This window comes from Struthio camelus, chromosome 9, assembly GCF_040807025.1.
Source record: "Struthio camelus isolate bStrCam1 chromosome 9, bStrCam1.hap1, whole genome shotgun sequence".
In the NCBI taxonomy this organism is placed as follows: domain Eukaryota; kingdom Metazoa; phylum Chordata; class Aves; order Struthioniformes; family Struthionidae; genus Struthio; species Struthio camelus.
The window spans coordinates 21442375-21455356 of NC_090950.1; the positions used below are offsets into that span (position 1 = coordinate 21442375).

A 12982-nucleotide genomic window follows, 5' to 3' on the forward strand; every position below is an offset into this window, starting at 1 on the left:
AGTAAGAACTTGTTCAACAAGAAAATGTTCATTAGTTTGCTAGGAGTTTAAATTACTTTTAACTTTTTAAACTCTGTTGCATTTCACTTGATGCTTCCCTGTCTTTATGGATTTGAAATTTGGCTAGATCTTATTTTTGAGGATGATCTTTTCCTCCACTGAAGCGTAGGGGCATTTCACATCGAAACTCCATTCAGTAATAGGAGTTTTCAGTACTCGTTTTCCATGTAAGTATAATTTCTCTGTCTTTCTCTCTCTGCCTAAATACCGAATGTGCTAGTATAAACCGTACCTCACACGGATTTAATTTTTGACATTTGAACTTGCAGATAATTTAATTAAACACACACACACACACACACACACACACACACACACACTTGTGTTGTTAGGTTTTGCACTGATTGCCCTAGCTTTATGCTGTGGGAATAATGCTTTGTGGCAAAGCAGAGTAGAATGTTATGCAGAAATACAGTAAAAGACCTTTTGTTCAGTATTTCCCTCATTACATCAGAGCTCTATAAATGGAGCAGTTGCTTTTCTTTTGCTCCAAACAATGTTTTCACCTCAGATGTAAGGAAGAGATAGAAAAACAAGTTTAATGGAGTAGTTAGAAGGCAAGTGACTATCTTTTATTTTGTTTCTTCTCTCCTCTGGTTCTGTTACTGCTTTAATGGAAATTTTCTTGAAAGCAGGATTTAAATTGTGAGTCATCTTTTTAAATTTTGTATCACCTTTCCTTTGGGCTTCTCTGTATATGTTGCCTTTTGTCACAGATTAAAGTTAAAATGGGTTCATTTGTTAGTGAAAATCTAAGACATTTCACAAGTTACTCCATGATTATTTCATTCCATTTGAAAACGCTTTTTGAAGAGGGTGTTCAAACTCGAGAAACAGCTACGCACACCTTCTGTGAACATCAGTAACTCGGTTCGGTTGTATGTTCCATGCCCTGCTTGCCATTCTCGTAAGACTAGTCCCATTGGTGATCATTGAGATTACCTGTTGAGAAAACATCAAGGCTGCAGACTTGGCTAATGATTTCAGCCTGGAGTGCCTATGAATCCCATCTTTCCCCAAATATCTTCTTGTTTTTCTCTCTTACTGTCCCTTACAAGGCAACTGCTATGGGGGGGAAAAACCCCAAAGGCCCCGTCCTTTCTTGTCTCTCAGACTGCTTCTCAGTTTCCCTCGGTCATGAGGCCCGCGAAAGCCTTGATAAACATCAGGCAGCTGGTGCATCCTCTTCCGAGCAAAACCCGTGCGTCACTGTTACCTTGTGCTCCCCCCGCGTGGCGTTTTCTCGCTGTGGTCTCAGCCAAGGCCTGAGACCGTCGTATCAGCGTTCAGCACCTGAAGTCACTGATATGCTCTAAACTGAGGCTTTTAGGTGCTGCCGTACTGCAAATAATAAAGGTATGAGTAAACTCAGCAGGGCTTGAGTTATACTGACTTGTGCCCTGGAGTTTTCTCTCAGACAGTTGGCATCCATTTCTGTAGTCAAACGCGTAATAATCGAATTCACTTAAAATATCTTTATTTGGTTAGGGCGGATTTCTGGTTGGGCTCCGCTCTGGCAAACCCTATGTCTACAGTTGTTTCTGGCGAGGGAATGTTTCTCTGACTTCAGTGCTAGACCTGGAGACAGAGTGCAGCATGTGCGGTAGTGTGTTGTAAGCCTGAATTGCAGCATCCTGGTTCCTTTTGTATTGCAGCAGCCTTTTCTGACAGTTGTTCTCTGCCTCACTTCTTCCTCTCTTCCCTCCCTTTCTTTCCTTGCTGTCCCTGACAGAATGGCTTTGAGCCTCTCTTTGTGTTTGAGATTGACAGTAACACCAATACCATTAAAAGGCGGCCAGGGACTCGCAAACAGGTGAAAAGCATGCAGCGTGTTACCGTTGTGATTGTCGTACCCTGTGGTGTGCTGTCTTCCCCTTCCCTTTGCCCACTGGTGGATCTGTGAACTGTGACTATTCCTTTTTGTTAGTCTGTATCAAGGCTGTCTTGTTCTTTTTATCTAGAAGTAAACAGTTCTGTTAACTTTACAGACCACAGGTTTCTGTTTCATTTTGTTTTTTCTCAATGCCAGTTAAGGTTTTTTTATTTGCTTAAGTCAAGTGATTTTTTTTTTTTTAACAAGCTACACTGCTGTGGAGAAGAGACTGTCTAGAGGATCAGCAACCAAGTCTACATAATTCCTAAAGATGTTTGTGTTTAAGGCTTGCCCAGCGTATAACCTCTCTTTGCAGGCCTTCCTGGCTGTGCTTTTCTGAAGAGGCAGAATAGCTGGAAATCTTTTAAAACGCTGACAGCCAAGGAGTGTGACTCGCACCTATAGACTTCCTAGGTGTCATATAGTGGGCTTTTTTTGTATGTTGAAGTGCTACTTTGCTATTTGAATGCTGTTTCAGAAAGTGTTGTTTCCTTCTTGAGTCATTCAGTCCTCAAATGTTCGTTTTGTTTGTATTTTTGATAACCAGAGGGATAAGAAGTAGTTCACACAAATTTAAAAGGCAACATTTGCATTTTTATTTCAAGTGCCTGGGATATTTAGAACCCCAAGTATCCTGCTTTGGGCCTTCCTGTGATTTAATTTTTGCGTGGGCAACTGGTTTGTGTTTAGACAGCAGACTTTTGTAGTAGACGTTGTTTCCCACAGTCTGTCATGACCTTGCACCTTAGCAGCAGTATTGACTGAGGAATTCATGGAGAGACCAAATTTGGCTCTTTAGATGCACCCATCGCTGACAGATGGGTATTGGCAGGTTGGAGCTCCCATTCTGGACACAAGAAAAGTAGCTCGTTTGTTTGACCTTGGTTCTAATTGAAATTTCTCAGCACTTTATTTGTGACAGTGCTGTAAATCTTCACACCGACATCTTCTCCAGGAGCTAGTTTCCACCTGCAGAATCACGTGTGCTTTGTTTGCTTGTGCTTCGCAAAGGTCAGCATTAGGCGGTAGTGGCAGACCCAGAGTGTCTCTGTATTCCTGAGCCTGTTAGATGTGGGCCTCTCTGCATTCACAAAGTTGATAAGAAAACCTGCTAAAACTGCATAATGTGTTTGAAACGTTGTATGTTTGAAATGTGTCAAAAAGAAAGCTGTTTATTTTGAATAGTGGCTCTGGATGAACTGTTGTAGGGTAGGCTTTCCTTTTGGGGCCAGTCTGCTGGCGTGGGCGCTGTGTTGGTAAAGAAGCTCTGACCTCGTTTTTTGTTCTTAGTTCTGCTTCTGATGTCACTGTGGTGCGCGTAGAAGAAACATGCCACCTCCCAGGCTTATTAGCCAGAAAGTTTGGAGGACAGGAAGGCTGTAACTGTAGTTCATCAAGTAAATATCTGTTGTTCCTGTCTTCTGCCCATTGATCGTTTCTGAGATTGTGACCACCTCTTCCTTCCTTATCTGTCTACTGTGTTCCGCCTCCGCACGTGACCTGTCAACTGTTTGCTAACACTACTGTTGCCTTCTCTTTCTTTCTGTGTTCAGTCGCTCTCAGGGTTGAATCAAGAAGGCTGTGCTACTACCCTGCCTAGTGCCTCTACATTCAGACCTGTCAAGGTATCTCTTGCTATTATCATTCACCAGTAAAGCCAACAAAAAACTCTTCCATCCACACATCTCTTTTAACAGATGTTAGTCTGTCAGCTTCTAACCAGAAGTTCAGGCAGGGTATGAACCTGATTTACCTGATTAAATTATAGTAGATCTTACCTCATTTTAGCTTTAGGCTGTGTATACAGGAGGCCTAAATCATACCAACATGCTAACCAGACTCTGTTCTGAGGGGTTCTTAGTCATCTTTGATGTTGCGTTTTATTTACAAGATGATTTTCTCTTGACCAAGTTGAGTTCATCAGAAGTACTTTTGTTGTATTCTTTACCAGCTTACTTTTACCACTGAATACAGTTATACTATATTTCTTTCTCCTCTATGGAAACTGCTATACTGAATGTATTCATCACAAGAAATCGTAAGTCTGTGGAAGCACTGTAGTAAAGCCACAGTGTATTTCATTAGGGAGAGTGAAGTTCAGTAAGCAGCAGTTTTGCATTAGCAGAGATGTAGAAAGAGGCGGCTGTGTCGTCTTATCAGTGGGGCTATTAACGCAAGTTCTTTGTGTGCTTACCTGTTTGTCAGTGTCGTCTTAGCAAAGGATACTTTGAAAGTTTTTGGTTGGAAGGAAGAGTAAACAAAGATCTGTCACTGCACTGTCAATGCCGTTTCATAATTCTTTTTCCTGAAGGAAGAAGAATTGTGTAATTTCTGCAAAAGAAACTTTCTTGTAACTTTCTGAAGAGATGAGACTTGGAGAACAACATGTTGGTGTTTTTCACGTTTCTGTTTTTCTCTGAAACATACTTGGATGGATGGAGCCTTTTTAAAAACAAAGCAAACTAAGTTGGTCACAGCTTTTCCAGATTAGGATCATTTATACTCTTGCTTTTTTGTCCACAGAGTGATGACAGATCGACCATCTCTCCCAGCTCACCTACCACTCAGACAGGTAACAGGGAAAGGAAGTAACGTCTGAAAAATAAGATTAAAACGCCTGCTTGCACACTTGTACTATTAGAGCAGGGAGCATAGATTCCTGCCTCTGTATGTGGCACTGCTGTGTTTGAGAATCTATCCAGTTATTTGGGTCTGTTTAGAAACACATGAGTAAACAACAACAGGGATGAACAGGGAGAGAGTAGGATTTGGCTGTTTCAGCCCTTCCTATAGGCCTTCTGTGTCCTACAGATGTGTTCAGCACCAGTTAGAACAGTTGTTGGAAGTGGTATGTGGCATGTGCTTTGCATGCAGGTGTCCTTGGAAGTGCCTTTTCCTGCTCTGTGCTTTTATCATGCATGGCTGTAATTTATTTTGTCATTATTATATTAAAATTTTGTTTTGTTCTTTTTAATTACCACATTGCTGAACCCATTTCCTATTAAACTCTAACTGTTTCCTTCTTCCTCCTTTCCTTTCCTGTGCCTTTCCACATTTGTTTAGTCCACCTTTCCCCTCCATATCCTGGCCCTGCAGCCCCGCCTTCCTATAGAAACCCTTGCCAGCGACCTGCGAGTTTCCTTTTCCAAACAGCTGTCAGGGATGAAGCAAACAAAGGTAGGTTACATAGTTTAGAAATGAGCTAGTTTTGTTACATGATACTAACATCTGCATTACCTAGGTTTTGCACGGTTCTGCTATTTCAGGTCACTATTATCAAACTAGTTTTAGAGTTCCATTTGTGGATACCTGACTTTAAATTTAGAAGAAATACTTTCTGAATAAGCAATTATTTAGAGTTGTCAAATACTCTTTTGTCATAGTTATTTAAATGTGGGAATTTGTTCTTAGGGTTTGTGCTTACACCTAGAAGGATATCAAGGAAATGCCACACAAGCTTCCAAAAAGTTATGAAGGCAGCTTGATATGTTTTTCGCTTGTAGCACGTAACAAAATTACAATGTTTATAGGAAGATGGAGCTATTTCAACATATTTAGTGTTTAAAAAAATTGTCCTCTTTTTCTGAATGATTATTAGCCAATGGAAAGAACAGACTCTAAACAGAAAGCAAGATCTGTTACAGAAACATGTCATTTAGATTATTAGATCGTTAAGCTTGGTAGATTAATAATCCAGTGAAGGAAACGGGTTTGTGAAAAGGAGTGCACTGCATCCACCTGGCATGTTGTGCGTGCACATGTAATGTAGCAGCAAAGGACAATCAGCCAAACCAAGTTTAGTGATTCTCTTTCCCTTGTGCTACTTTTTAGCTGTTACTTCATCTTCCACCTGTGCCTTGCCTCCTGCTAATGATTCTGCAGACCCCAGAGCAAGACAATACTCCAAACAACGTGAGGAAGAGCTGGCACTAATAGAGCAACTACGTAAGGTACAGGCTAACAGGAACCAGTATGCAGACATCTTAGTAAACGCATTGCATGCATTATGCTAACCTGTTCTTATGTTTTGGTCTTACTACATTGAACTGATGACCAAAATTAAATGGCAGCTGTATAGTCTGTGTTTCTTTCCGTTGGATTAAGTGGTATTCACTTTGGTTTTTCACAGTGGATAGTCAGCTTTCAAATTCTATAGAATACACAGTACTGACTCTTGCTCCTGACTAGCCAGTGATCGCCACTTTTAAAATGAACGTGTGCTTTTTTTTCTTTATCGCCCTTCACGCTTGTAAGGAACTCTCTGGAAAGCCACCTCTCTGTCTTCCTTTTAATATCTTTTAAAAAAATCCCCATTGCTGTAAAGCCACAGAAGAGCAAGTAGAGTACTGAGACTACTGCCAGTCATACTGACTGCATGGCTTCCTTGTATGCTCTGCATCCATCTGTTGATTCTTGCCTTATCCTTAGTTGAGTGCAGAACGTCTGAGATACAGATGTGCTTTATGCTTGTTTTTGGAGAACACGAAGGGATTTCCGGAAGTGCTATAATTAATTGTTTGAGCTTTCTCAAGAAATAAGAGTTACTTGTTAAAGCTGACTTTAAAAGCCATGAGCATCCCAGATGGACAGAGAGGGTTCCTTCTCTTTATAAATGTTAAAGAAAGGACAATCTAGCAAGTTGTCTCAAGTATTAAGCAAAATAAAACTTGGTGCTGTTTGTAGAGCCTTTCTTGCATTATCTCAGAATACTTTTTATATATTAAGTCTCCTGCTCTACTTCCTAGGTAAGCTTAATTCTTTTTTGTACTTAACGGTTTTCATACAGGCACTGCAATTCCTGTAGCATTTGAAATAGGATAAAAACCTGAACTGAATTTTTTTTCACTCTTCCCTTAACACCATACGTTCACTACCTGCTCCTTTTAAACTCTTTCTACCTTCAGCTTTTCTTACAGCTTTTTCTTTTCAAGACAATAACTTTCACTTCCCTTGGTAGAACCATTTTCTGAGAGTCAGAAGGATGTGGGATACTTTTCTTAGAGCTGATTTTCCGTTGTGTTTGGTTGTATAAGTCCCCTGTGCTGGGCAATAAAATCTGTTTATCTTTGAGGTCAGCTGCTCCTAAAGTGTGGTCAACTCTGGGCCACAGCAGTGCACAGAGCCTTTCTTGGTGGAACATAGAAATAAAGTTGTTCAGAAATATGTCACGAAGGTGGAGAAAGTATTGGAATGCAAGTGATTCTGCCTCTTAAATTGTTTGGCAGAATGAAATAGTTGGAGGAAAGCAGCTCTTATTTTCTGTGCATGTGCGTTCATTTTTATACAGAATATTGAATCACGGTTGAAGGTATCGTTGCCCAGTGATCTTGGAGCAGCTCTCACCGATGGCGTTGTTCTGTGCCATTTAGCTAATCATGTGCGTCCTCGATCTGTTCCCAGCATTCACGTCCCCTCCCCTGCTGTTGTAAGTATGTAACGATGGCAGTATTTTGTAGCTGTCCGAAATGACATCCAGCAACATTCTGTAATCAGGCAAATGCTCCATTCAACAGGCATGAGAAAAATAACCATCAGGTCTGTCTAAGCAAAATGTGTGGTTTAATTTAAAAATTATATTTGGATTTATTTCAATTAAATAAAGTTACTTCTAACACAGAGTTTTAAGACAATATTAACATTTTCAAGTCCTGCCTGCGTTAACTGGAAAGAGACAGATTTAAAATAAGAGACAGAGCAACATGCAAACTGTAATAGGATATTTCAGAAGATCAAGAGGTCGGAGAAGTTCAGAACAGCAAATAGTAGGGATATACAGTATTCTCCACAAATGATTAGGAGCCTGTTACAGAAGATAGCAAGAACAGGCAGAGAATCTAAATTGATTCTTGTGTCCACTTCACAGAAGTAGTATAAATTCCTCTGCTTAGGAATTTTAGCAGAGCACACTTGAGCTCCATTTGCATGTGCTTGGCGAGCTCCTGGAACAAAACAAATCCAGTCATACCTTTGTATGGATAACAGGAAAATAGTTTACTTTGCATCTGTGGATAGGAATATTGCTTGCTATCTGAGCAAGAAAGTGCACAGAGAAGTTTAAAAATTTGGGAAGTTGTTCCCTTTACCCTGCCTATCTGCAGTTTTTTGGGGAGCAATGAAGATGATACACAGTAATGCACCTAGAAATACATAATGTAAGGAAAGCACAGAATTAGGGAAAGATTGAGAACCATGAAGTAGAGACAGATTATTTAGCTGATCTATCAGCAAGATATTCTTTCTGGTTGTGGCAGCCAAAAAAGTTCAGTGAAAATATTTAGGGTCAGCTACTCAAAAGCAGTACGGAGAGACAAATTGCTTTTTACGCTCATTCACATTTTCTTAAGATTATATGAATGGGGGGAGGGGGGAGGACAAAGACTGTTCCTGGGGGAAGAAGTTGAAACATGCCTGTTTGCTTTGCCCTATTTTGGACTCAGTCCTTGTCAGCTGCAGTTTGAACTGGCGCTTACAGGGCTGTGTACTATACCGTTTTGGTTCCTTTCCCGTGGGCTTATGTGAAGAAGCAGATGTCCTCATTGTTTTGAGAACTATTTAACTGGACATGCCAACATTTTAGACAGAAAGTAGAATCTTCATGAAAAAGAGCCATACAGCTGCTATTCAGCAGATTCTCGTCATAACATCTTTTCAGTGGCCTGGTTTTATGCGCTGTTGGAATAGTCAGTGTTATGAGTTAAATCGTGGCTTTGTCATCAATCTCAAGGAATTAAGGCAGCCTGTAACTGCACAGCTCCAGGAGCAGAAGAGGCATCATGTCATTCCTCACACCACAACATCATCTTTATATTCCCTTTGTCCTTCGGGAGAGAGATTGTCAGCACTAGCCTTTAACTTGCTTTCTTGGTGGGGTAACATGGCAGACTAAGGGGAGAGAGCAAAAGCTCCCCCAGTCTGCTTTATCCCCACTTACTGAAAAGTATTGGACCCACAGAGGCTGCTGCCTACTGCTATGTAGACTGCAGGTAGCTCATACAAAGGAACATGAAGTTTGTGCCTCTTTTTAAAAAAAAAAAAAAAAAAAAAAAGAATACGCTTCAAGAATAGAAACAAGACAGAGCCAGTACAGGGGCATGTTTGTGCAGAGGTGTGAAAGTTAACTGGGGGGGGGAGGAAACCTTTCTTGAAAAGATACCAGTGAGGCCAATTTGAACAGCCACATCAAACATCTGCAAGAGGCTTACAAGCAGCAGGTTTCAATTCCAGTTTTCTTCCATTATTCTCTAGTTACATCTAGCCTTCTTTCTTTTTTTATTTAACCTCTCAATTAAAATATAGTTTGAAATATTTATAAAATGGAGCAATCCAGAACAGACTCCAGATTGCTTCATATCGAGAAATTTCTCTGAAATCCCAATACTGGAGCCGTGTATGTGTTTCATTCAAAATATATTTTTAAAATTAACATATTGCAGCCACTGAAAGTATTAGCCTGTTTTTAGTAACAGCTTGTATGCAAATTTTGCATGGGTTAGAATTGTCTTTTTGTTAAAACATCCAGCTTAGCATTTTGTAAATTAGCTTTGAAATTAGGGCTTGCATTTCTAAAGAAAAGCAAATTACAACAGAGCCTTGTTTGAGTTAGACTAGCTTATGTCAGTGTGGTATGTTTTTGGTCAGCAGATTTAAGAGTTTTATTTACACACAAAATAAAAATCTTTGAATATCCTGACAATTAAGAATACTGTATGCCTTTCTCCTTTCTTTCTTTGCAGCCTAAACTTACAATGGCAAAATGCAGACGAAATGTGGAGAATTTCTTGGAAGCTTGCAGAAGGATTGGAGTGCCTCAGGTACACACTTCTGCTCTTCTGATATTGTTTCAAGTGCAGTTCTGTATGATGCTCCAAAAAAAAAATAGAACCGTTTTTGAGAGATTTGGTGAAAACAAAATAATTAAATGTTTAGAAGGTTCAGGTGTAAGGTACATCTTACTGTATAGGTCAGATTTGTTTTGCATCCCCTTCCAGAACAAAACAAAGCCAGATGCAGTTGATTTATCATAGGTCTGATTAACTTATGCTCTGCCTCAAATTCAAGTTAGTGGATGCAGTTTGAATCTGTCTTGTAAAACTGCAGTGTACTTCAAATAGAATTAAATTTTCTGGAGATGAAATATTTAGTAGCTTAAAAATTGAATAAAATGTGGATAATGGTTTGCGTAATTCCTTTAACCCAAAGCTTTTGATGTGCCTTCAGAATAATCCTCCTATGTGAACATTTTTACTGCCTTGCCAAGAAGCCACAGTATTATTGGCCTTTCTCTGATGGTAGCTATCTTTGCGTAGATCCTAATTCTTTGTGTTATATACTAGTAGTGGTAGTCTAGTATCTTCTGATATTCCTCTTCCCCTTCTGAAACTGGAGGAGCTACAAAGTAGAAACATGAAATAACATATTGCAGTCTAGCTGTCCTGTTTTATGCTGTCCTGTCCTTTTCCCTTTGCTTTATTTAGCAGCTATCTTGGTGCAAATGGTTTTGATACATGTCATATTTTGCTTTATTTTTCTTTTAGTGTATTAATTGGTTTGGTTTCTTAAACTGCTAAGTGGTAGTGTTTCTGTTGTAGGTCCTTTTTTCTTCCTTTTGCTTTGCAAAAGGGAAAAGTAGACCCAGTGACTCATTTCCCAACAATTTCCAAAAGCTATGCTCTTTAGTCACCAGCACAGTATTTTCTGAGTTTATCCATGATAGCTTCACTTGCGGGCAGGACGTGAGCCACTGGAAGTTTAGGATAGCGTATTTATTGAACTGCCCTGTATTTTCACATGACTCGGTGATGCACAGCATTGGAACATGGTAGGGGGCATGAGTGATAGTGTTTGAGGTGCTACACTCTCTTGGTCCCCGAAGAAACTTCAGACTTTTAGTTCTGGCAGGACTGCATAACATAAATTCTTCTGAGGTAAAGTTATTCAATTCCATATCAGCTCCCCAGTTTATAGTTCCCTCGGATATGCAGATACAATTGTTTATGGCCTTGCAGTGCAAAGCAGGTCATTGAAATGAACTACATTAAAGAACAGACAAAATCCCACCCAAGCAAAAAGTCCCCTATAGACGCATTGTGCTACACCTGTCCTAGCTTCATAAAAACTTACCTCCTACCTAGGATCCTCCTGTTTTTTTTTTTTCATTTCTCCTGCTTTGATCTAAAAGAAGTTCAAGGAGAATGTCTCTGGGGAAACTTACTGAAACCCCTACCTGAACTCTAACTTTACTCTCACATGTCTACATTACGTGTCTACTGAGATGAAAAGGCAAGATATCTGTAAGAATGAATGACACGGCAGCCTAATATATTTTGTTGAAAAGATGCCTGCAGGTATCTCCTTTCATTTAAATTCTAATTGCAAATATAAAGGGCTTTTTCGAAGTATGGATCTATGTAGAAATACTTACCTTCTAAGAGAACAGGCTACTTTATGTAAGAAGCTACTTTTAGAAAATGCTAATTACAGGCAGAGCTATGCTCCTATTCCAGCACCACAAAGGAGTAGCTATTTCTGTAGGACTTTGCCAGTAGAGCCCTTGCATCAAAAGAAACCGACAGTTAACAGAATATGGTATACGTGCATCTAGATTTCATTAATTTACAGTAGTTACCTCTGTGCAAGGGAGGCAAAAGATATCCTGGTAATAGTTATAGAACACTTAGGCTTTGATTAATATTAGATATTTCTGCAGGATACCACATTCAAGCATCAATTACACATAAACAATCCCTTGTTGTACTGTTTGTTAATTAAGATGCGTGCAGTGTCTTAACATTGGTGAGTACTCAATGCCAACAGCATCTCAAAAACTTGTAGCCAATTTATTTCCCTGAAAAAAATTAGTTTTTGCTAAGGCTTATGTAAGCTACTGAATTTTTAACAAAAGAAGATTGTTACATGTTTAAGTTTTACACCTGACAGGCAACACACTAAACGCTAAGTACTTGTATTAAGAGAGTTCTTTGGAACTTGCAGATTCCTTTGTGAGAATTAACCAGCTGTGATACGCTCCTTGAATGTGTAGGGTATATCTGAGATGTCTGACTGACTGCTTCGTGGGTGTTAGTATGGCTAATTGACTGACCTTTTTTTTTTTTTTTTTTTTTTCTGTCTGTTTTCCCTTCCTGCTCACACACTTTGGACAGGACAATCTTTGTTCCCCTTCTGACATTCTTCAGCTAAACCTCAGCGTTAAAAGAACAGTTGAGACTCTTCTTTCCCTGGGGACAGATTCAGAAGAATCCACTCTTGTCTCCCTTTCCGTTCAGCTTTGGGGCTTTGTGGTGTTTTACTGTACTCTAATGCTAACTCTCTGTATGTTCTATCGCTGGGTCTTTTTCCTCTAGCTGAAAGATAGTGTTGCTTCTTCCTTCCTCCATCACTCCAGTGCTTGGTGAAGGGGTTTGGTTTTCGTCAAGACTCTGTGTATGAAGTGCTTTCTTTCCCACTTAGGGGACAGAGGTGACAAGCACAATGCGTAAACACATTGGTACGCCCGCGTGCCTGTCTGTAACATAATTCACGTTTGTATTTGCTGTGTGATGTTTAGCAGATATAATGCTTACAAAGGGGGAAGTGTTGTTCACAGGCCAGAGCAAGGGACTGAGTTTAGGATATGTGGGTGTAATATGGGTATGTGCCTCTGTTTCCCCTTCTGTGAAATGGGAATTGCACCCACTCTGATACATTGCTTCAAGATTATCTGACAAAAAATGTTAGAGAAGGATGCAAAAGTTTCTATTTTTTTTTCTTTTTTTCCTTTTTTTTTTTTTTTTTTGCATCAGAGTTTTTGATTAGATCTCCCAGTCTTAGGAGACATGGTCTGATAAGTTTGTCTGCAGGGCTTTGCTGGTTTTTGGTTTCTTACCCACATTTCTTTACCCTGCTCCTGAGAGTATTTGATTTCTCACATTTTTAGACTCCAGTATATTACTTTTGAGTCAGGATTTTTAAAGTAGCTGTGAATCCTGAACTACTACAGCTTTATAACAGATCCAGCAGGAAATTTTCAGAGAAATTTGGCTCTTTAGTCAG

The 12982-nt window shown here is 39.7% G+C and overlaps 1 protein-coding gene across 33 annotated transcripts in view; it reads left to right on the forward strand.

Annotated features, from left to right (window-relative positions):
- Positions 1–12982, forward strand: part of LRCH3 (leucine rich repeats and calponin homology domain containing 3) — a 68836-nt gene that overhangs the window by 49577 nt on the left and 6277 nt on the right. For 7 of the 33 annotated variants that reach the window (XM_068953812.1, XM_068953821.1, XM_068953803.1 and 4 more), the window contains 5 exons: positions 4457–4505; positions 4997–5110; positions 5765–5883; positions 7221–7358; positions 9667–9744. In XM_068953812.1, coding sequence (XP_068809913.1) covers positions 4457–4505; positions 4997–5110; positions 5765–5883; positions 7221–7358; positions 9667–9744 — 498 coding nt within the window. Of the gene's footprint in view, positions 1–1792; positions 1874–3486; positions 3559–4456; positions 4506–4996; positions 5111–5764; positions 5884–7220; positions 7359–9666; positions 9745–12093; positions 12428–12982 lie in introns of those variants that run through there. The other 26 variants (XM_068953816.1, XM_068953820.1, XM_068953825.1 and 23 more) reach the window with 11 other exon arrangements.